A 26,845-nucleotide genomic window follows, 5' to 3' on the forward strand; every position below is an offset into this window, starting at 1 on the left:
TACAGTACATACAGGAGGTGTATGGCAGCACAGTACAGTACACATACATGTATATGACAGTACAGTACATACAGGAGGTGTATGACAGTACAGTACACATACATGTATATGACAGTACAGTACATACAGGAGGTGTAGGGCAGCACAGCACACATACATGTATATGACAGTACAGTACATACAGGAGGTGTAGGGCAGCACAGCACAGCACACATACATGTATATGACAGTACAGTACACACAGGAGTGTAGGGTAGCACAGCACAGTACACATACATGTATATGACAGTACAGTACATACAGGAGTGTAGGGCAGCACAGCACACATACATGTATATGACAGTACAGTACATACAGGCGGTGTAGGGCAGCACAGCACAGTACACATACATGTATATGACAGTACATACAGGCGGTGTAGGGCAGCACTGCAAAGTACACATACATGTATATGACAGTACAGTACATACAGGCGGTGTATGGCAGCACAGCACAGTACACATACATGTATATGACAGTACAGTACATACAGGAGGTGTATGGCAACACAGCATAGTACACACGTGTATATGACAGAACAGTACATACAGGCGTTGTATGGCAGCACAGCACAGTACACATACGTGTATATGACAGTACAGTACAAACAGAAGGTGTATGGCAGCACAGCACACATACATGTATATGACAGTACAGTACATACAGGAAGAGTAGGGCAGCACAGCACAGTACACATACATGTATATGACAGTACAGTACATACAGGAGGTGTATGGCAGCACAGCACAGTACACATACGTGTATATGACAGTACAGTACATACAGGAGGTGTAGGGCAGCACAGCACACATACATGTATATGACAGTACATACAGGAGGTGTATGGCAGCACAGCACAGTACACATACATGTATATGACAGTACAGTACATACAGAAGTGAAGGGTAGCACAGTACAGTACACATACATGTATATGACAGTACAGTACATACAGGCGGTGTAGGGCAGCACAGCACAGTACACATACATGTATATGACAGTACATACAGGCGGTGTAGGGCAGCACTGCAAAGTACACATACATGTATATGACAGTACAGCACAGTACACATACGTGTATATGACAGTACAGTACATACAGGAGGTGTATGGCAGCACAGTACAGTACACATACGTGTATATGACTACAGTACATACAGGAGTGTAGGGCAGCACAGCACAGTACACATAAGTGTATATGACAGTACAGTACATACAGGAGGTGTATGGCAGCACAGCACAGTACACATACATGTATATGACAGTACAGTACATACTGGAGGTGTATGGCAGCACAGCATAGTACACACGTGTATAAGACAGAACAGTACATACAGGCGGTGTATGGCAGCACAGTACACATACGTGTATATGACAGTACAGTACATACAGGAGTGTAGGGCAGCACAGCACAGTACACATAAGTGTATATGACAGTACAGTACATACAGGAGGTGTATGGCAGCACAGCACAGTACAGTACACATAAGTGTATATGACAGTACAGTACATACAGGAGTGTAGGGCAGCACAGCACAGTACACATAAGTGTATATGACAGTACAGTACATACAGGAGTGTATGGCACAACAGCACAGTACACATACATGTATATGACAGTACAGTACATACAGGAGGAGTAGGGCAGCACAGCACAGTACACATACATGTATATGACAGTACAGTACATACAGGAGTGTAGGGTAGCACAGCACAGCACACATACATGTATATGACAGTACAGTACATACAGGAGTGTAGGGTAGCACAGCACACATACATGTATATGGCAGTCCAGTACATACAGGCGGTGTATGGCAGCACAGCACAGTACACATACATGTATATGACAGTACATACAGGCGGTGTAGGGCAGCACAGCACAGTACACATACATGTATATGACAGTACATACAGGCGGTGTAGGGCAGCACAGCACAGTACACATACATGTATATGACAGTACATACAGGCGGTGTAGGGCAGCACAGCACACATACATGTATATGCCAGTACAGTACATACAGGAGTGTAGGGTAGCACAGTACAGTACAGTACACATACATGTATATGACAGTACAGTACATACAGGAGGTGTATGGCAGCACAGCACAGTACACATACATGTATATGACAGTACAGTACATACAGGAGGAGTATGACAGCACAGCACACATACATGTATATGACAGTACAGTACATACAGGAGGTGTATGGCAGCACAGCACAGTACACATACATGTATATGACAGTACAGTACATACAGGAGGTGTAGGGCAACACAGCACACATACATGTATATGACAGTACAGTACATACAGGCGGTGTATGGCAGCACAGCACAGTACACATACATGTATATGACAGTACATACAGGAGGTGTAGGGCAGCACAGCACAGTACACATACATGTATATGACAGTACATACAGGAGGAGTATGGCAGCACAGCACACATACGTGTATATGACAGTACAGTACATACAGGAGGTGTAGGGCAGCACAGCACACATACATGTATATGACAGTACATACAGGAGGTGTAGGGCAGCACAGCACAGTACACATACGTGTATACGACAGTGCAGTACATACAGGGGTGTAGGGCAGCACAGCACAGTACACATACATGTATATGACAGTAGAGTACATACAGGTGGTGTATGGCAGCACAGTACAGTACATACAGGAGGAGTAGGGCAGCACAGCACACATACATGTATATGAAAGAGTACATACAGGTGGTGTATGGCAGCACCGTACAGTACACATACATGTTTATGACAGTACAGTACATACAGGAGGTGTAGGGCAGCACAGCACACATACATGTATATGACAGTACAGTACATACAGGAGGTGTAGGGTAGCACAGCACAGTACACATACATGTATATGACAGTACAGTACATACAGGAGGTGTATGGCAGCACAGTACAGTACACATACATGTATATGACAGTACAGTACATACAGGAGGTGTATGACAGTACAGTACACATACATGTATATGACAGTACAGTACATACAGGAGGTGTAGGGCAGCACAGCACACATACATGTATATGACAGTACAGTACATACAGGAGGTGTAGGGCAGCACAGCACACATACATGTATATGACAGTACAGTACACACAGGAGTGTAGGGTAGCACAGCACAGTACACATACATGTATATGACAGTACAGTACATACAGGAGTGTAGGGCAGCACAGCACACATACATGTATATGACAGTACAGTACATACAGGCGGTGTAGGGCAGCACAGCACAGTACACATACATGTATATGACAGTACATACAGGCGGTGTAGGGCAGCACTGCAAAGTACACATACATGTATATGACAGTACAGTACATACAGGAGGTGTATGGCAGCACAGCACACATACATGTATATGACAGTACATACAGGAGGTGTATGGCAGCACAGCACAGTACACATACATGTATATGACAGTACATACAGGAGGTGTATGGCAGCACAGTACAGTACACATACATGTATATGACAGTACAGTACATACAGGAGGTGTAGGGTAGCACAGCACAGCACACATACATGTATATGACAGTACAGTACATACAGGCAGTGTAGGGCAGCACACTACACATACATGTATATGACAGTACACACAGGCGGTGTAGGGCAGCACAGCACAGTACACATACATGTATATGACAGTACATACAGGCGGTGTAGGGCAGCACTGCAAAGTACACATACATGTATATGACAGTACAGTACATACAGGAGGTGTATGGCAGCACAGCACAGTACACTACACATATGTGTATATGACAGTACAGTACATACAGGAGATGTAGGACAGCACAGCACACATACATGTATATGACAGTACAGTACATACAGGCGGTGTATGGCAGCACAGTACACATACATGTATATGACAGTACAGTACATACAGGAGGTGTATGGCAACACAGCATAGTACACACGTGTATATGACAGAACAGTACATACAGGCGTTGTATGGCAGCACAGCACAGTACACATACGTGTATATGACAGTACAGTACAAACAGAAGGTGTATGGCAGCACAGCACACATACATGTATATGACAGTACAGTACATACAGGAAGAGTAGGGCAGCACAGCACATTACACATACATGTATATGACAGTACAGTACATACAGGAGGTGTATGGCAGCACAGTACACATACGTGTATATGACAGTACAGTACATACAGGAGGTGTAGGGCAGCACAGCACACATACATGTATATGACAGTACATACAGGAGGTGTATGGCAGCACAGCACAGTACACATACATGTATATGACAGTACAGTACATACAGAAGTGAAGGGTAGCACAGTACAGTACACATACATGTATATGACAGTACATACAGGCGGTGTAGGGCAGCACTGCAAAGTACACATACATGTATATGACAGTACAGCACAGTACACATACGTGTATATGACAGTACAGTACATACAGGAGGTGTATGGCAGCACAGTACAGTACACATACGTGTATATGACAGTACAGTACATACAGGAGTGTAGGGCAGCACAGCACAGTACACATAAGTGTATATGACAGTACAGTACATACAGGAGGTGTATGGCAGCACAGCACAGTACACATACATGTATATGACAGTACAGTACATACTGGAGGTGTATGGCAGCACAGCATAGTACACACGTGTATAAGACAGAACAGTACATACAGGCGGTGTATGGCAGCACAGTACACATACGTGTATATGACAGTACAGTACATACAGGAGTGTAGGGCAGCACAGCACAGTACACATAAGTGTATATGACAGTACAGTACATACAGGAGGTGTATGGCAGCACAGCACAGTACAGTACACATAAGTGTATATGACAGTACAGTACATACAGGAGTGTAGGGCAGCACAGCACAGTACACATAAGTGTATATGACAGTACAGTACATACAGGAGTGTATGGCACAACAGCACAGTACACATACATGTATATGACAGTACAGTACATACAGGAGGAGTAGGGCAGCACAGCACAGTACACATACATGTATATGACAGTACAGTACATACAGGAGTGTAGGGTAGCACAGCACAGCACACATACATGTATATGACAGTACAGTACATACAGGAGTGTAGGGTAGCACAGCACACATACATGTATATGGCAGTCCAGTACATACAGGCGGTGTATGGCAGCACAGCACAGTACACATACATGTATATGACAGTACATACAGGCGGTGTAGGGCAGCACAGTACACATACATGTATATGACAGTACATACAGGCGGTGTAGGGCAGCACAGCACAGCACAGTACACATACATGTATATGACAGTACATACAGGCGGTGTAGGGCAGCACAGCACACATACATGTATATGCCAGTACAGTACATACAGGAGTGTAGGGTAGCACAGTACAGTACACATACATGTATATGACAGTACAGTACATACAGGAGGTGTATGGCAGCACAGCACAGTACACATACATGTATATGACAGTACAGTACATACAGGAGGAGTATGACAGCACAGCACACATACATGTATATGACAGTACAGTACATACAGGAGGTGTATGGCAGCACAGCACAGTACACATACATGTATATGACAGTACAGTACATACAGGAGGTGTAGGGCAGCACAGCACACATACATGTATATGACAGTACAGTACATACAGGCGGTGTATGGCAGCACAGCACAGTACACATACATGTATATGACAGTACAGTACATACAGGAGGTGTAGGGCAGCACAGCACAGTACACATACATGTATATGACAGTACATACAGGAGGAGTATGGCAGCACAGCACACATACGTGTATATGACAGTACAGTACATACAGGAGGTGTAGGGCAGCACAGCACACATACATGTATATGACAGTACAGTACATACAGGAGGTGTAGGGCAGCACAGCACAGTACACATACGTGTATACGACAGTGCAGTACATACAGGCGGTGTAGGGCAGCACAACACACATACATGTATATGACAGTACAGTACATACAGGGGTGTAGGGCAGCACAGCACAGTACACATACATGTATATGACAGTAGAGTACATACAGGTGGTGTATGGCAGCACAGTACAGTACATACAGGAGGAGTAGGGCAGCACAGCACACATACATGTATATGAAAGAGTACATACAGGTGGTGTATGGCAGCACCGTACAGTACACATACATGTTTATGACAGTACAGTACATACAGGAGGTGTAGGGCAGCACAGCACACATACATGTATATGACAGTACAGTACATACAGGAGGTGTAGGGTAGCACAGCACAGTACACATACATGTATATGACAGTACAGTACATACAGGAGGTGTATGGCAGCACAGTACAGTACACATACATGTATATGACAGTACAGTACATACAGGAGGTGTATGACAGTACAGTACACATACATGTATATGACAGTACAGTACATACAGGAGGTGTAGGGCAGCACAGCACACATACATGTATATGACAGTACAGTACATACAGGAGGTGTAGGGCAGCACAGCACAGCACACATACATGTATATGACAGTACAGTACACACAGGAGTGTAGGGTAGCACAGCACAGTACACATACATGTATATGACAGTACAGTACATACAGGAGTGTAGGGCAGCACAGCACACATACATGTATATGACAGTACAGTACATACAGGCGGTGTAGGGCAGCACAGCACAGTACACATACATGTATATGACAGTACATACAGGCGGTGTAGGGCAGCACTGCAAAGTACACATACATGTATATGACAGTACAGTACATACAGGCGGTGTATGGCAGCACAGCACAGTACACATACATGTATATGACAGTACAGTACATACAGGAGGTGTATGGCAACACAGCATAGTACACACGTGTATATGACAGAACAGTACATACAGGCGTTGTATGGCAGCACAGCACAGTACACATACGTGTATATGACAGTACAGTACAAACAGAAGGTGTATGGCAGCACAGCACACATACATGTATATGACAGTACAGTACATACAGGAAGAGTAGGGCAGCACAGCACAGTACACATACATGTATATGACAGTACAGTACATACAGGAGGTGTATGGCAGCACAGCACAGTACACATACGTGTATATGACAGTACAGTACATACAGGAGGTGTAGGGCAGCACAGCACACATACATGTATATGACAGTACATACAGGAGGTGTATGGCAGCACAGCACAGTACACATACATGTATATGACAGTACAGTACATACAGAAGTGAAGGGTAGCACAGTACAGTACACATACATGTATATGACAGTACAGTACATACAGGCGGTGTAGGGCAGCACAGCACAGTACACATACATGTATATGACAGTACATACAGGCGGTGTAGGGCAGCACTGCAAAGTACACATACATGTATATGACAGTACAGCACAGTACACATACGTGTATATGACAGTACAGTACATACAGGAGGTGTATGGCAGCACAGTACAGTACACATACGTGTATATGACTACAGTACATACAGGAGTGTAGGGCAGCACAGCACAGTACACATAAGTGTATATGACAGTACAGTACATACAGGAGGTGTATGGCAGCACAGCACAGTACACATACATGTATATGACAGTACAGTACATACTGGAGGTGTATGGCAGCACAGCATAGTACACACGTGTATAAGACAGAACAGTACATACAGGCGGTGTATGGCAGCACAGTACACATACGTGTATATGACAGTACAGTACATACAGGAGTGTAGGGCAGCACAGCACAGTACACATAAGTGTATATGACAGTACAGTACATACAGGAGGTGTATGGCAGCACAGCACAGTACAGTACACATAAGTGTATATGACAGTACAGTACATACAGGAGTGTAGGGCAGCACAGCACAGTACACATAAGTGTATATGACAGTACAGTACATACAGGAGTGTATGGCACAACAGCACAGTACACATACATGTATATGACAGTACAGTACATACAGGAGGAGTAGGGCAGCACAGCACAGTACACATACATGTATATGACCGTACAGTACATACAGGAGTGTAGGGTAGCACAGCACAGCACACATACATGTATATGACAGTACAGTACATACAGGAGTGTAGGGTAGCACAGCACACATACATGTATATGGCAGTCCAGTACATACAGGCGGTGTATGGCAGCACAGCACAGTACACATACATGTATATGACAGTACATACAGGCGGTGTAGGGCAGCACAGCACAGTACACATACATGTATATGACAGTACATACAGGCGGTGTAGGGCAGCACAGCACAGTACACATACATGTATATGACAGTACATACAGGCGGTGTAGGGCAGCACAGCACACATACATGTATATGCCAGTACAGTACATACAGGAGTGTAGGGTAGCACAGTACAGTACAGTACACATACATGTATATGACAGTACAGTACATACAGGAGGTGTATGGCAGCACAGCACAGTACACATACATGTATATGACAGTACAGTACATACAGGAGGAGTATGACAGCACAGCACACATACATGTATATGACAGTACAGTACATACAGGAGGTGTATGGCAGCACAGCACAGTACACATACATGTATATGACAGTACAGTACATACAGGAGGTGTAGGGCAACACAGCACACATACATGTATATGACAGTACAGTACATACAGGCGGTGTATGGCAGCACAGCACAGTACACATACATGTATATGACAGTACATACAGGAGGTGTAGGGCAGCACAGCACAGTACACATACATGTATATGACAGTACATACAGGAGGAGTATGGCAGCACAGCACACATACGTGTATATGACAGTACAGTACATACAGGAGGTGTAGGGCAGCACAGCACACATACATGTATATGACAGTACATACAGGAGGTGTAGGGCAGCACAGCACAGTACACATACGTGTATACGACAGTGCAGTACATACAGGCGGTGTAGGGCAGCACAACACACATACATGTATATGACAGTACAGTACATACAGGGGTGTAGGGCAGCACAGCACAGTACACATACATGTATATGACAGTAGAGTACATACAGGTGGTGTATGGCAGCACAGTACAGTACATACAGGAGGAGTAGGGCAGCACAGCACACATACATGTATATGAAAGAGTACATACAGGTGGTGTATGGCAGCACCGTACAGTACACATACATGTTTATGACAGTACAGTACATACAGGAGGTGTAGGGCAGCACAGCACACATACATGTATATGACAGTACAGTACATACAGGAGGTGTAGGGTAGCACAGCACAGTACACATACATGTATATGACAGTACAGTACATACAGGAGGTGTATGGCAGCACAGTACAGTACACATACATGTATATGACAGTACAGTACATACAGGAGGAGTATGACAGTACAGTACACATACATGTATATGACAGTACAGTACATACAGGAGGTGTAGGGCAGCACAGCACACATACATGTATATGACAGTACAGTACATACAGGAGGTGTAGGGCAGCACAGCACAGCACACATACATGTATATGACAGTACAGTACACACAGGAGTGTAGGGTAGCACAGCACAGTACACATACATGTATATGACAGTACAGTACATACAGGAGTGTAGGGCAGCACAGCACACATACATGTATATGACAGTACAGTACATACAGGCGGTGTAGGGCAGCACAGCACAGTACACATACATGTATATGACAGTACATACAGGCGGTGTAGGGCAGCACTGCAAAGTACACATACATGTATATGACAGTACAGTACATACAGGAGGTGTATGGCAGCACAGCACACATACATGTATATGACAGTACATACAGGAGGTGTATGGCAGCACAGCACAGTACACATACATGTATATGACAGTACAGTACATACAGAAGTGTAGGGTAGCACAGTACAGTGCACATACATGTATATGACAGTACAGTACATACAGGCGGTGTAGGACAGCACAGTACACATACATGTATATGACAGTACAGTACATACAGGAGGTGTAGGGCAGCACAGTACACATACATGTATATGACAGTACAGTACATACAGGAGGAGTATGGCAGCACAGCACACATACGTGTATATGACAGTACAGTACATACAGGAGGTGTAGGGCAGCACAGCACACATACATGTATATGACAGTACAGTACATACAGGCGGTGTATGGCAGCACAGCACAGTACACATACGTGTATATGACAGTACAGTACATACAGGCGGTGTATGGCAGCACAGCACAGTACACATAAGTGTATATGACAGTACAGTACATACAGAAGTGTAGGGCAGCACAGCACAGTACACAAGTTTATATGACAGTACAGTACATACAGGAGGTGTATGGCAGCACAGCACAGTACACATAAGTGTATATGACAGTACAGTACATACAGGAGTGTATGGCAGCACAGCACAGTACACATAAATGTATATGACAGTACAGTACACACAGGAGTGTAGGGTAGCACAGCACAGTACACATACATGTATATGACAGTACAGTACATACAGGCGGTGTATGGCAGCACAGTACAGTACACATACATGTCTATGACAGTACAGTACATACAGTAGGTGTAGGGCAGCACAGCACAGTACACATACATGTATATGACAGTACATACAGGTGGTGTATGGCAGCACAGCACAGTACACATACGTGTATATGACAGTACAGTACATACAGGAGTGTAGGGTAGCACAGCACAGTACACATACGTGTATATGACAGTACAGTACATACAGGAGGTGTAGGGTAGCACAGCACAGTACACATACATGTATATGACAGTACAGTACATACAGGAGGTGTATGGCAGCACAGTACAGTACACATACATGTATATGACAGTACAGTACATACAGGAGGTGTATGGCAGCACAGCACAGTACACATACATGTATATGACAGTACAGTACATACTGGAGGTGTATGTCAGCACAGCATAGTACACACGTGTATAAGACAGAACAGTACATACAGGCGGTGTATGGCAGCACAGTACACATACGTGTATATGACAGTACAGTACATACAGGAGTGTAGGGCAGCACAGCACAGTACACATAAGTGTATATGACAGTACAGTACATACAGGAGGTGTATGGCAGCACAGCACAGTACAGTACACATAAGTGTATATGACAGTACAGTACATACAGGAGTGTAGGGCAGCATAGCACAGTACACATAAGTGTATATGACAGTACAGTACATACAGGAGTGTATGGCACAACAGCACAGTACACATACATGTATATGACAGTACAGTACATACAGGAGTGTAGGGCAGCACAGCACAGTACACATACATGTATATGACAGTACAGTACATACAGGAGTGTAGGGTAGCACAGCACAGCACACATACATGTATATGACAGTACAGTACATACAGGAGTGTAGGGTAGCACAGCACACATACATGTATATGGCAGTCCAGTACATACAGGCGGTGTATGGCAGCACAGCACAGTACACATACATGTATATGACAGTACATACAGGCGGTGTAGGGCAGCACAGCACAGTACACATACATGTATATGACAGTACATACAGGCGGTGTAGGGCAGCACAGCACAGCACAGTACACATACATGTATATGACAGTACATACAGGCGGTGTAGGGCAGCACAGCACACATACATGTATATGCCAGTACAGTACATACAGGAGTGTAGGGTAGCACAGTACAGTACACATACATGTATATGACAGTACAGTACATACAGGAGGTGTATGGCAGCACAGCACAGTACACATACATGTATATGACAGTACAGTACATACAGGAGGAGTATGACAGCACAGCACACATACATGTATATGACAGTACAGTACATACAGGAGGTGTATGGCAGCACAGCACAGTACACATACATGTATATGACAGTACAGTACATACAGGAGGTGTAGGGCAGCACAGCACACATACATGTATATGACTACAGTACATACAGGCGGTGTATGGCAGCACAGCACAGTACACATACATGTATATGACAGTACAGTACATACAGGAGGTGTAGGGCAGCACAGCACAGTACACATACATGTATATGACAGTACAGTACATACAGGAGGAGTATGGCAGCACAGCACACATACGTGTATATGACAGTACAGTACATACAGGAGGTGTAGGGCAGCACAGCACACATACATGTATATGACAGTACAGTACATACAGGAGGTGTAGGGCAGCACAGCACAGTACACATACGTGTATATGACAGTGCAGTACATACAGGCGGTGTAGGGCAGCACAACACAGTGCACATAAGTGTATATGACAGTACAGTACATACAGGAGTGTAGGGCAGCACAGCACAGTACACAAGTGTATATGACAGTACAGTACATACAGGAGTGTATGGCAGCACAGCACAGTACACATACATGTATATGACAGTTCATACAGGCGGTGTATGGCAGCACAGCACAGTACACATACATGTATATGACAGTACAGTACACACAGGAGTGTAGGGTAGCACAGCACAGTACACATACATGTATATGATAGTACAGTACATACAGGTGGTGTATGGCAGCACAGCACAGTACACATACGTGTATATGACAGTACAGTACATACAGGAGTGTAGGGTAGCACAGTACACATACATGTATATGACAGTACATACAGGCGGTGTATGGCAGCACAGCACAGTACACATACGTGTATATGGCAGTACATACAGGAGTGTAGGGTAGCACAGCACAGCACACATACATGTATATGACAGTACAGTACATACAGGAGTGTAGGGCAGCACAGCACACATACATGTATATGACAGTAGAGTACATACAGGTGGTGTATGGCAGCACAGTACAGTACACATACATGTATATGACAGTACAGTACATACAGGAGGTGTAGGGCAGCACAGCACACATACATCTATATGACAGTACAGTACATACAGGAGTGTAGGGTAGCACAGCACAGTACACATACATGTATATGACAGTACAGTACATACAGGAGGTGTAGGGTAGCACAGCACAGTACACATACATGTATATGACAGTACAGTACATACAGGCGGTGTAGGGCAGCACAGCACAGTACACATACATGTATATGACAGTACATACAGGAGGTGATGGCAGCACAGCACAGTACACATACATGTATATGACAGTACAGTACATACAGAAGTGTAGGGTAGCACAGTACAGTACACATACATGTATATGACAGTACAGTACATACAGGAGGTGTATGGCAGCACAGCACAGTACACATACATGTATATGACAGTACAGTACATACAGGAGGTGTAGGGCAGCACAGCACAGCACACATACATGTATATGACAGTACAGTACATACAGGCGGTGTAGGTCAGCACAGCACAGCACAGTACACATACATGTATATGACAGTACAGTACATACAGGAGGTGTAGGGCAGCACAGCACAGTACACATACGTGTATATGACAGTACAGTACATACAGGCGGTGTAGGGCAGCACAGCACACATACATGTATATGACAGTACAGTACATACAGGGGTGTAGGGCAGCACAGCACAGTACACATACATGTATATGACAGTACAGTACATACAGGAGTGTAGGGTAGCACAGCACAGTACACATACATGTATATGACAGTAGAGTACATACAGGTGGTGTATGGCAGCACAGTACAGTACATACAGGAGGAGTAGGGCAGCACAGCACACATACATGTATATGACAGTAGAGTACATACAGGTGGTGTATGGCAGCACAGTACAGTACACATACATGTATATGACAGTACAGTACATACAGGAGGTGTAGGGCAGCACAGCACACATACATCTATATGACAGTACAGTACATACAGGAGTGTAGGGTAGCACAGCACAGTACACATACATGTATATGACAGTACAGTACATACAGGAGGTGTAGGGTAGCACAGCACAGTACACATACATGTATATGACAGTACAGTACATACAGGAGGTGTAGGGCAGCACAGCACAGTACACATACATGTATATGACAGTAGAGTACATACAGGAGGTGTATGGCAGCACAGTACAGTACACATACATGTATATGACAGTACAGTACATACAGGAGGTGTAGGGTAGCACAGCACAGTACACATACATGTATATGACCGTACAGTACATACAGGAGGTGTATGGCAGCACAGTACAGTACACATACATGTATGACAGTACAGTACATACAGGAGGTATATGGCAGCACAGTACAGTACACATACATGTATATGACAGTACAGTACATACAGGAGGTGTAGGGTAGCACAGCACAGTACACATAAGTGTATATGACAGTACAGTACATACAGGAGTGTAGGGCAGCACAGCACAGTACACATACATGTATATGACAGTACAGTACATACAGGAGTGTAGGGCAGCACAGTACAGTACACATACATGTATATGACAGTACAGTACATACAGGAGGTGTATGGCAGCACAGTACAGTACACATACATGTATATGACAGTACAGTACATACAGGAGGTGTAGGGTAGCACAGTACAGTACACATACATGTATATGACAGTACAGTACATACAGGAGTGTAGGGCAGCACAGCACAGTACACATACATGTATATGACAGTACAGTACATACAGGAGTGTAGGGCAGCACAGCACAGTACACATACATGTATATGACAGTACAGTACATACAGGAGTGTAGGGCAGCACAGCACAGTACACATACATGTATATGGCAGTACAGTATAGATCTAGGTATATAGTAGTCAGTGGGCACATGGCAGTACAGTACAGTAGGGGGAGAAGAGGGGCTGACACTCACTCGTTGCTGCCCGTAGACCCTTCACTGCCAGCTGCACAAAGTCATTCATTGGCTAAGATATATCATGTGACATAGAATGGCCAATACCCGTCACTTCCTTCTTACAATGCCAGAGAGGAGGAGCCTGACCCAGACATACTATATAACATGTTATTATATATCACACTCTCCTGTCAGTGATACATTATTATACTCATATATATATATATATATATATATATATATCACACTCTCCTGCCAATATTACATTATTATATATCACACTCTCCTGCCAGTATTACATTATTATACCCTTATATATCACACTCTGCTGCCAGTAATACATTATTATACTCTTATATATATATATATATATATATATATATATATATATCACACTCTCCTGCCAATATTACATTATTATATATCACACTCTCCTGCCAGTATTACATTATTATACCCTTATATATCACACTCTCCTGCCAGTATTACATTATTATACCCTTATATATCACACTCTCCTGCCAGTATTACATTATTATACCCTCATACAGTATATCACACTCTACTGCCAGTATTACATTATTATACCCTTATATATCACACTCTCCTGCCAGTATTACATTAATATACCCTCATACAGTATATCACACTCTGCTGCCAGTATTACATTATTATACCCTTATATATCACAGTCTCCTGCCAGTATTACATTATTATACCCTTATATATATATCACTCTCCTGCCAGTATTACATTATTATACCCTCATACAGTATATCACACTCTGCTGCCAGTATTACATTATTATACCCTTATATATATATCACTCTCCTGCCAGTATTACATTATTATACCCTCATACAGTATATCACACTCTGCTGCCAGTATTACATTATTATACCCTTATATATCACACTCTCCTGCCAGTATTACATTAATATACCCTTATACAGTATATCACACTCTGCTGCCAGTATTACATTATTATACCCTTATATATCACAGTCTCCTGCCAGTATTACATTATTATACCCTTATATATCACACTCTCCTGCCAGTATTACATTAATATACCCTTATACAGTATATCACACTCTGCTGCCAGTATTACATTATTATACCCTTATATATCACAGTCTCCTGCCAGTATTACATTATTATACCCTTATATATATCACTCTCCTGCCAGTATTACATTATTATACCCTTATCCTTATATATCACAGTCTCCTGCCAGTATTACATTATTATACCCTTATATATATCACTCTCCTGCCAGTATTACATTATTATACCCTTATCCTTATATATCACACTCTCCTGCCAGTATTACATTATTATACCCTTATCCTTATAAATCACACTCTGCCGCCAGTATTACATTATTATACCCTTATATATCACAGTCTCCTGCCAGTATTACATTATTATACCCTTATATATCACAGTCTCCTGCCAGTATTACATTATTATACCCTTATATATATCACTCTCCTGCCAGTATTACATTATTATACCCTTATCCTTATATATCAGTCTCCTGCCAGTATTACATTATTATACCCTTATATATATCACTCTCCTGCCAGTATTACATTATTATACCCTTATCCTTATATATCACACTCTCCTGCCAGTATTACATTATTATACCCTTATCCTTATAAATCACACTCTGCCGCCAGTATTACATTATTATACCCTTATATATCACAGTCTCCTGCCAGTATTACATTATTATACCCTTATCCTTATATATCACACTCTCCTGCCAGTATTACATTATTATACCCTTATCCTTATAAATCACACTCTGCCGCCAGTATTACATTATTATACCCTTATATATCAGTCTCCTGCCAGTATTACATTATTATACCCTTATATATCACACTCTCCTGCCAGTATTACATTATTATACCCTCATACAGTATATCACACTCTACTGCCAGTATTACATTATTATACCCTTATATATCACACTCTCCTGCCAGTATTACATTATTATACCCTCATACAGTATATCACACTCTACTGCCAGTATTACATTATTATACCCTTATATATCACAGTCTCCTGCCAGTATTACATTATTATACCCTTATATATATCACTCTCCTGCCAGTATTACATTATTATACCCTTATCCTTATAAATCACACTCTGCCGCCAGTATTACATTATTATACCCTTATCCTTATATATCGCACTCTCCTGCCAGTATTAAATTATTATACCCTTATCCTTATATATCGCACTCTTCTGCCAGTATTACATTATTATACCCTTATATATCACACTCTCCTGCCAATATTACATTATTATACCCTTATCCTTATATATCACTCTGCTGCCAGTGTTATATTATTATTATTATTATTATTATTATTATTATTAACAACAGTTGGGGGTAAGAGTGAACAGATGGGGAATAGCAGATGGGTTGTAGGCAAGAGTGAATGGATGGGTTAGAGGTACGAGTGAATGGATGAGGAATAGTAGATGGGTTGGGGGTAACAGTGAACAGATGGGGAACAGCAGATGGATTTGGGGTAAGAGTGAATGAATGGGGAATAGTAGTGATGGGTTGGAAGTAACAGTGAATGGATGGGTTGGAGGTAAGAGTGAATGAATGGGTTGGGGGTAAGAGTGAACAGATGGGGAACAGCAGATGGGTTGGAGGTAACAGTCCACAGATGGGGAACAGCAGATGGGTTGGAGGTAACAGTCCACAGATGGGGAACAGCAGATGGGTTGGAGGTAACAGTCCACAGATGGGGAACAGCAGATGGGTTGGGGATAAGTGAACAGAAGGGGAACGGCAGATGGGTTGGGGGTGAGTGAACAGATGGGGAACAGCAGATGGGTTGGAAGTAACAGTCCACAGATGGGGAACAGCAGATGGGTTGGGGATAAGTGAACAGATGGGGAACGGCAGATGGGTTGGGGGTGAGTGAACAGATGGGGAACAGCAGATGGGTTGGAGGTAAGAGTGAACGGATGGGAAACAGCAGATGGGTTGGGGGTAATAGTGAACAGATGGAGAACAGCAGATGGGTTGGGGGTAATAGTGAACAGATGGGGAACAGCAGATGGGTTGGGGGTAAATGAACAGATGGGGAACAGCAGTTGGGTTGGAGGTAACAGTCCACAGATGGGGAACAGCAGATGGGTTGGAGGTAACAGTCCACAGATGGGGAACAGCAGATGGGTTGGGGATAAGTGAACAGAAGGGGAACGGCAGATGGGTTGGGGGTGAGTGAACAGATGGGGAACAGCAGATGGGTTGGAAGTAACAGTCCACAGATGGGGAACAGCAGATGGGTTGGGGATAAGTGAACAGATGGGGAACGGCAGATGGGTTGGGGGTGAGTGAACAGATGGGGAACAGCAGATGGGTTGGAGGTAAGAGTGAACGGATGGGAAACAGCAGATGGGTTGGGGGTAATAGTGAACAGATGGAGAACAGCAGATGGGTTGGGGGTAATAGTGAACAGATGGGGAACAGCAGATGGGTTGGGGGTAATAGTGAACAGATGGGGAACAGCAGATGGGTTGGGGGTAATAGTGAACAGTGTTCTATTTACCTGACATGTATTGACCACTGAGTGGTGATTCTATTGCCACCTATTGTCTATGGAGCCTCTGTTGTGTCTGAGCTGTTTGGGAGAATGTGTATGTAATTTTTTCATTTGATAGAGAGAAGTTATAACCTGGGTCTGGCGTGTCCGTCATGGCGACGCAGTGTGGTGCCTTCTCTCTGCTCTTGTTCTTTGGAAACATCGGTGACAGCAGGACAGACATATCCGGAGTGATTTCCAATGGGAGCAGTGCCCGTTGAGGGGGAGAGTAGGCCCCCACAGGGGACAAGCGGGGCGGAAAGCTCGGGTACCAGGGCAGGAAACGGGGAAAGGCCGGGGCTGAACTTTGCGGTGAGAAGGGATAAGACGGGTAAAGCGGCCGCATGTTAGTAGCCAGACGGATAAATAGATTGGAAGCAGGGAAAGCAGAGGCTCCAACTCCATAGATCAAAATATGAAGATCAACAATGGTGAAGACATTGGAGATGATTGGCACAATCAGTCAGCAGACAGAGAATGTGGGTGAGGATGGTTCAGCCGTGGGAGGTTGGAGGCACATATTACAGGCAGGATGCACAGACCATAGGTAGAAGGTAGGTGTTGTTATAGGCAGTAGGTACATATCACAGGTGGGAGACACATGTCATGGGGAGGAACATATCACAGGTATGAGGCATGTATCACATGTAGGGACCATAAGTAGAAGGCATGTATCGCAGGCAGGAGGGGTAAAGCACAGGTAAAGCCAGGACGCAAGCACGAGGCATCATGATGATGTAGGAGGTGCAGGAGAGGGATATGTGGTTAGGCAGGAGGTTGGAGGTTCGGCAAGAAGCAGGGTGAGAGATGGAACAGTTAGTTTTGACAATATACAATCAGAATGAGACGTCTGCACACACAACTCATATCAGGTAGAGAATATGTCACCAACCATTAATAAAGTACAATTTTCCTGTCCACGCCAAATTGCGCAGACGGCGCAGGAATTACTGCATTCCTTATTACTGCCTCTTATAAGTTAAGTGCACTTTATCCAAGAGAAGGCCCGATCACTTGTCCTGCCAGGAGAAGACCTATTACTGCTACATATAATTGTGCGAGGGGTGCGATAATATTTCCCTGTGTGTTCAGCCATGTCTGTGCCGCTTGGTAATACTGTACCACAGCACAAGTGTGTAACCCTGACCTTCACTGGGGCTTCGTCAGGTGAGATATCAGCACGACAGATGTACCTACCTCCACCTTGTAGTGAGCCGTGTCCGTGCACAGTGACTACTGTATGTGGCTGGATAGTAACATGAGGGTGTATAAAATGTAACCCTCACCTGAGAGTCCGGTAGGGTGAGGGAAGGAAGAGCGGAGGAGGGGGGACAGGGCTAGGCTGCCGCTTCTAAGACCCAGTGTGGGGACTGCAGAGTGTTAGCACCCCCTAGGCCCTCAATGCAGCTAGGATCTCAGGAACTGTTAGGGAGTATTTCCTCTAGGGATTTCCACTTAAAGGTGAAGATGACAAAGTCCTGTAGTTATATCTGGGTGGAAGGCCTGAAGAGAAGACCACTGCCACGCCCAAAGAGTGTCACCAAAGTCAAGGCATGTTCGTAGGGGAGGGGAGGGGGGAGGGGGGGACATGCAGCAACAGTAGAGAATTAAAAGTGCCCAGGGCAATCCTTGTGCACAGGTTAGGTCACAGGTTAGGGGGTCAGCCCGGATTAGAGAAAAGCTCATACAGCACGATGGAGCGGTGCAGCAGATCACACCACAGTCTTAGATAACCCAACGTTAGGATTAACCTGCCATAATGGTCGGCCGGTCAATTGTAAGACAGGGCTTGTGGCCGGAGAGACCCCAGCCCACGTGGACAATGGCGGCGTGGCACTGAAGGGGTTAACCCTCAGTGACCGGAGCCATATTCAAGGACAATGGGCGCTTGGCGCCACTTTTAAACTGTGCACTGGTGCTAAACGCCATCTTTAAATGTAGTGTGGGTGCTAGGCACCGGGTATTTAAAAATATATTTACTACTGTGTTTTCACCAATGTTATATTTAATGCAAATGCCAGCACTTAGAAGGAATGTGTAAGCTGTGTTGGTTTTAAAATGCACTTACTATAGATGTCTGAATAATCATCTCCTGTCAGTAGGAAGTGGCATGCTAATGGCCCTGTCCTAGCAGAGAGGTGTGAATGACAAAACCTTTTGATGTGTAAAGATGCTAATCACAGGGTCTATGGGCTTGGAACCTGTTTCATGTACCTGACTTAATTGATATACGAACCCTGAATGGCAGATGCAGGAAGGAAGACTGTTTGATGTGTTGCAGCCTTTCCTGTTGTAATCTCAAACTCTGGGTTTGCCTGGAGATGTGACTAAGACAGAAAATAAGAATTTACTCACCGGTAATTCTATTTCTCGTAGTCCGTAGTGGATGCTGGGTACTCCGTAAGGACCATGGGGAATAGACGGGCTCCGCAGGAGACTGGGCACTCTTAAAAGAAAGATTAGGTACTATATCTGGTGTGCACTGGCTCCTCCCTCTATGCCCCTCCTCCAGACCTCAGTTAGGGAAACTGTGCCCGGAAGAGCTGACATTACTAGGAAAGGATTTGGAATCCCGGGTAAGACTCATACCAGCCACACCAATCACACCGTACAACTCGTGATAACTATACCCAGTTAACAGTATGAACAATAACTGAGCCTCTCAACAGATGGCTCATACAATAACCCTTTAGTTAAGCAATAACTATATACATGTATTGCAGAGAGTCCGCACTTGGGACGGGCTCCCAGCATCCACTACGGACTACGAGAAATAGAATTACCGGTGAGTAAATTCTTATTTTCTCTGACGTCCTAGTGGATGCTGGGTACTCCGTAAGTACCATGGGGATTATACCAAAGCTCCCAAACGGGCGGGAGAGTGCGGATGACTCTGCAGCACCGAATGAGCAAACTCAAGGTCCTCCTCAGCCAGGGTATCAAACTTGTAGAATTTTGCAAAAGTGTTTGATCCCGACCAAGTAGCAGCTCGGCAAAGTTGTAAAGCCGAGACCCCTCGGGCAGCCGCCCAAGAAGAGCCCACCTTCCTCGTGGAATGGGCTTTTACTGATTTAGGATGCGGCAGTCCAGCCGCAGAATGTGCAAGTTGATTCGTGCTACAGATCCAGCGAGCAATAGTCTGCTTTGAAGCAGGAGCACCCAGCTTGTTGGGTGCATGCAGGATAAATAGTGAGTAAGTTTTTCTGACTCCAGCCGTCCTGGAAACATAGATTTTCAGGGCCCGGACTACGTCCAGCAACTTGGAATCCTCCAAGTCCCGAGTAGCCGCAGGCACCACAATAGGTTGGTTCAAATGAAACGCTGATGTCCCCAATTTCTCCCAAAGGTGGTGAGTCCTCAATTCTGCCCTGTCCATATGAAAAATCAGATATGGGCTTTTACAGGACAAAGCCGCCAATTCTGACACACGCCTAGCTGAGGCCAAGGCCAACAGCATGACTAGCTTCCACGTGAGATACTTCAACAACACGGTCTTAAGTGGCTCAAACCAATGTGATTTTAGGAAATCCAACACAACGTTGAGATCCCAAGGTGCCACTGGAGGCACAAAAGGGGGCTGAATATGCAGCACTCCCTTAACAAACGTCTGAACTTCAGGCAGTGAAGCCAGTTCTTTTTGAAAGAAAATAGACAGGGCCGAAATCTGGACTTTAATGGATCCTAATTTTAGGCCCATAGTCACTCCTGACTGTAGGAAGTTCAGAAATCGACCCAGCTGAAATTCCTCTGTTGGGGCCTTCCTGGCCTCACACCAAGCAACATATTTTCGCCATATGCGGTGATAATGTTGTTCTGTCACATCCTTCCTAGCTTTTATCAGCGTAGGAATGACTTCATCCGGAATGCCCTTTTCCATTAGGATTCGGCGTTCAACCGCCATGCCGTCAAACGCAGCCGCGGTAAGTCTTGGAACAGGCAGGCCCCCTGCTGCAGCAGGTCCTGTCTGAGAGGCAGAGGCCATGGGTCCTCTGAGATCATTTCTTGTAGCTCCGGGTACCAAGTTCTTCTTGGCCAATCCGGAACGATGAGTATAGTTCTTACTCCTCTCTTTCTTATTATCCTCAGTACCTTTGGTATGAGAGGAAGAGGAGGGAACACATAAACCGACTGGTACACCCACGGTGTCACTAGAGCGTCCACAGCTACCGCCTGAGGGTCCCTTGACCTGGCGCAATATCTTTTTAGATTTTTGTTGAGACGGGACGCCATCATGTCCACCTGTGGCCTTTCCCAACGATTTACAATCAGCTTGAAGACTTCTGGATGAAGTCCCCACTCTCCCGGGTGGAGGTCGTGCCTGCTGAGGAAGTCTGCTTCCCGGTTGTCCACTCCCGGAATGAACACCGCTGACAGTGCTAGCACGTGATTCTCCGCCCATCGAAGAATCCTTGTGGCTTCTGCCAATGCCATCCTACTTCTTGTGCTGCCCTGTCGGTTTACATGGGCGACCGCCGTGATGTTGTCTGACTGAATCAGCACCGGTTGGTCTTGATGCAGGGGTTCTGCTTGACTTAGGGCATTGTAAATGGCCCTTAGTTCCAGAATATTTATGTGTAAGGAAGTCTCCTGACTCGACCACTGTCCTTGGAAGTTTCTTCCCTGAGTGACTGCCCCCCAACCTCGGAGGCTTGCATCCGTGGTCACCAGGACCCAGTCCTGAATGCCGAATCTGCGGCCCTCGAGAAGATGAGCACTCTGCAGTCACCACAGCAGAGACACCCTGGCCCTCGGGGACAGGGTGATCAGCCGATGCATCTGAAGATGCGATCCGGACCACTTGTCTAACAGATCCCACTGAAAGATCCTTGCATGGAACCTGCCGAAGGGAATTGCTTCGTAAGAAGCTACCAGCTTTCCCAGGACTTGCGTGCAGTGATGCACCGACACCTGTTTTGGTTTTAGGAGGTCTCTGACCAGAGATGACAACTCCTTGGCCTTCTCCTCCGGGAGAAACACCTTCTTCTGTTCTGTGTCCAGAATCATGCCCAAGAACAGCAGACGCGTCGTAGGAATCAGCTGCGACTTTGGGATATTCAGAATCCAGCCGTGCTGTTGTAGCACTTCCCGAGATAGTGCTACTCCGACTAACAACTGCTCCTTGGACCTTGCCTTTATAAGGAGATCGTCTAAGTACGGGATAATTATAACTCCCTTCTTTCGAAGGAGTATCATCATTTCGGCCATTACCTTGGTAAATACCCTCGGTGCCGTGGACAGACCAAACGGCAACGTCTGGAATTGGTAATGGCAGTCCTGTACCACAAACCTGAGGTACTCCTGGTGAGGTGGGTAAATGGGGACATGTAGGTAAGCGTCCTTGATGTCCAGCGACACCATAAAATCCCCCTCTTCCAGGCTTGCAATAACCGCCCTGAGCGATTCCATTTTGAACTTGAACTTCCTTATATAAGTGTTCAAGGATTTCAAATTTAGAATGGGTCTCACCGAACCGTCCGGTTTCGGTACCACAAACATTGTGGAATAGTAACCCCGTCCCTGTTGAAGGAGGGGAACTTTGATTATCACCTGCTGAAGGTACAGCTTGTGAATTGCCGCCAGTACTACCTCCCTTTCCTTGGGATTAGCTGGCAAGGCTGATTTGAGGTAACGGCGAGGGGGAGACGCCTCGAACTACAGCTTGCATCCCTGAGATACCACTTGTAGAACCCAGAGATCCACCTGTGAGCGAACCCACTGGTCGCTGAAGTTCCGGAGACGGGCCCCCACCGCACCTGGCTCCACCTGTGGAGCCCCAGCGTCATGCGGTGGACTTAGTGGAAGCAGGGGAGGATTTTTGTTCCTGGGAACTGGCTGACTGGTGCAGCTTTTTCCCTCTACCCCTGCCTCTGGGCAGAAAGGACGCGCCTCTGACCCGCTTGCCTTTCTGAGGCCGAAAGGACTGTACTTGATAATACGGTGCTTTCTTAGGCTGTGAGGGAACCTGAGGTAAAAAAGTCGACTTCCCAGCTGTTGCTGTGGATACGAGGTCCGAGAGACCGTCCCCAAACAATTCCTCACCTTTATAAGGCAAAACTTCCATGTGCCTTTTAGAATCAGCATCACCTGTCCACTGCCGAGTCCATAATACTCTCCTGGCAGAAATGGACATTGCATTAATTCTAGATGCCAGCCGGCAAATGTCCCTCTGTGCATCCCTCATATATAAGACTACGTCTTTAATATGCTCTATGGTTAGCAAAATAGTATCCCTGTCAAGGGAATAAATGTTATCAGACAGGGAATCAGACCACGCTGCTGCAGCACTGCACATCCATGCTGAAGCAATAGCAGGTCCAGTATAGTACCTGAGTGTGTATACACAGACTTCAGGATAGCCTCCTGCTTTCTATCTGCAGGCTCCTTTAAGGCGGCCGTATCCTGAGACGGCAGTGCCACCTTTTTTGATAAGCGTGTGAGCACCTTGTCCACCCTAGGGGATGTTTCCCAACGCAACCTGTCCGTTGGCGGGAAAGGGTATGCCATTAGTAACCTCTTAGAAATCACTAATTTCTTATCTGGGGAACACCACGCTTCTTCACACAATTCATTTAACTCATCAGATGGGGGAAAAGTCACTGGCTGCTTTTTCTCCCCAAACATAATACCCTTTTTAGTGGTAACCGGGTTAATGTCAGAAATGTGCAACACATTTTTCATTGCCGTAATCATGCATCGGATGGCCCTTGTGGATTGTACATTTGTCTCATCCTCGTCTACACTGGAGTCAGACTCCGTGTCGACATCTGTGTCTGCCATCTGAGGTAGCGGGCGTTTTTGAGCCCCTGATGGCCTCTGAGACGCCTGGGCAGGCGCGGGCTGAGATGCCGGCTGTCCCAAAGCTGTTACGTCATCGAACCTTTTATGCAAGGAGTTGACACTGTCGGTTAATACCTTCCACATATCCATCCACTCTGGTGTCGGCCCCGCAGGGGGCGACATCACACTTATCGGCTCCTGCTCCGCCTCCACGTAAGCGTCCTCATCAAACATGTCGACACAGCCGTACCGACACACTGCACACACACACAGGGAATGCTCTGACTGAGGACAGGACCCCACAAAGTCCTTTGGGGAGACAGAGAGAGAGTATGCCAGCACACACCAGAGCGCTATATAACAGAGGGATATACACTAACACAAAGTGAATTTTCCCTCAATAGCTGCTTATATCACCTTTTGCGCCTAAATTTATGTGCCCCCCCCTCTCTTTTTTACCCTTCTTGTAGTGTATACTGCAGGGGAGAGCCTGGGGAGCGTCCTTCCAGCGGAGCTGTGAAGAGAAAATGGCGCTGGCTGTGCTGAGGAAGATAGCCCCGCCCCTTCAGCGGCGGGCTTCTCCCGCTTTTTTAATAATATTTATGGCGGGGGATTAGGCACATATACAGTTTATAACTGTATTATGTGCATTTTGCCAAAAAGGTATACATATTGCAGCCCAGGGCGCCCCCCCCCCCCCCCCCCAGCACCCTGCACCCACCAGTGACCGGAGCGTGTGGTGTGCTGTGGGAGCAATGGCGCACAGCTGCAGTGCTGTGCGCTACCTTATTGAAGACCGGAGTCTTCAGCCGCCGATTTTCTCCTGGTTCTTCCGTCTTCTGGCTCTGCAAGGGGGACGGCGGCGCGGCTCCGGGAACGGACGATCGAGGTCGGGCCCTGTGTTCGATCCCTCTGGAGCTAATGGTGTCCAGTAGTCTTAGAAGCACAAGCTAGCTGCAAGCAGGTAGGTTTGCTTCTCTCCCCTCAGTCCCTCGTAGCAATGAGTCTGTTGCCAGCAGATCTCACTGAAAATAAAAAACCTAACAAATACTTTCTTTTTTAGTGAGCTCAGGAGAGCCCACTAGGAGCACCCAGCCCTGGCCGGGCACAGATTCTAACTGAGGTCTGGAGGAGGGGCATAGACGGAGGAGCCAGTGCACACCAGATATAGTACCTAATCTTTATTTTAAGAGTGCCCAGTCTCCTGCGGAGCCCGTCTATTCCCCATGGTCCTTACGGAGTACCCAGCATCCACTAGGACGTCAGAGAAACATTTGTATTTTGAAGCTATGTGATAAATTTATCATTAGTGAATGTTAATCTGATACCAAACGTTGTCTGGGTGACAGGAAGGAGGATATTGTTTTATTGCACTTATCCCCTTTTGAAATGTAATTTATTTATTGGTAATTTGTAAAATAACCTGATTGGTTGGAGAAGACAGGGAGGGCTTACCCCCCTGTAGTACTGTGTGGAAAACTGACATAAAAAGGAGGCCTGCGTGCCTCCAGAGTTGTATTGTAGTTGTACCATCTTATTCTGCTGGAACATCTTGCTGTATGCTGTTGCCCTTAGCAAT

The 26,845-nt window shown here is 45.3% G+C and overlaps 1 protein-coding gene across 3 annotated transcripts in view; it reads right to left on the reverse strand.

Moving 5' to 3' along the window:
- RUSC1 (RUN and SH3 domain containing 1) overlaps window positions 1-26,845 on the reverse strand; it is a 79,270-nt gene that overhangs the window by 25,421 nt on the left and 27,004 nt on the right. For 2 of the 3 annotated variants that reach the window (XM_063946606.1, XM_063946607.1), the window contains exon 3: window positions 18,583-18,888. The exons of the other annotated variant lie outside the window; for it this stretch is intronic. In XM_063946606.1, coding sequence (XP_063802676.1) covers window positions 18,583-18,888 — 306 coding nt within the window. The remainder of the gene's footprint in view (window positions 1-18,582; window positions 18,889-26,845) is intronic. 3 annotated transcript variants of the gene reach the window in all.

The sequence above is a fragment of the Pseudophryne corroboree genome, chromosome 12 (assembly GCF_028390025.1).
Source record: "Pseudophryne corroboree isolate aPseCor3 chromosome 12, aPseCor3.hap2, whole genome shotgun sequence".
Taxonomy (NCBI): Eukaryota; Metazoa; Chordata; class Amphibia; order Anura; family Myobatrachidae; genus Pseudophryne; species Pseudophryne corroboree.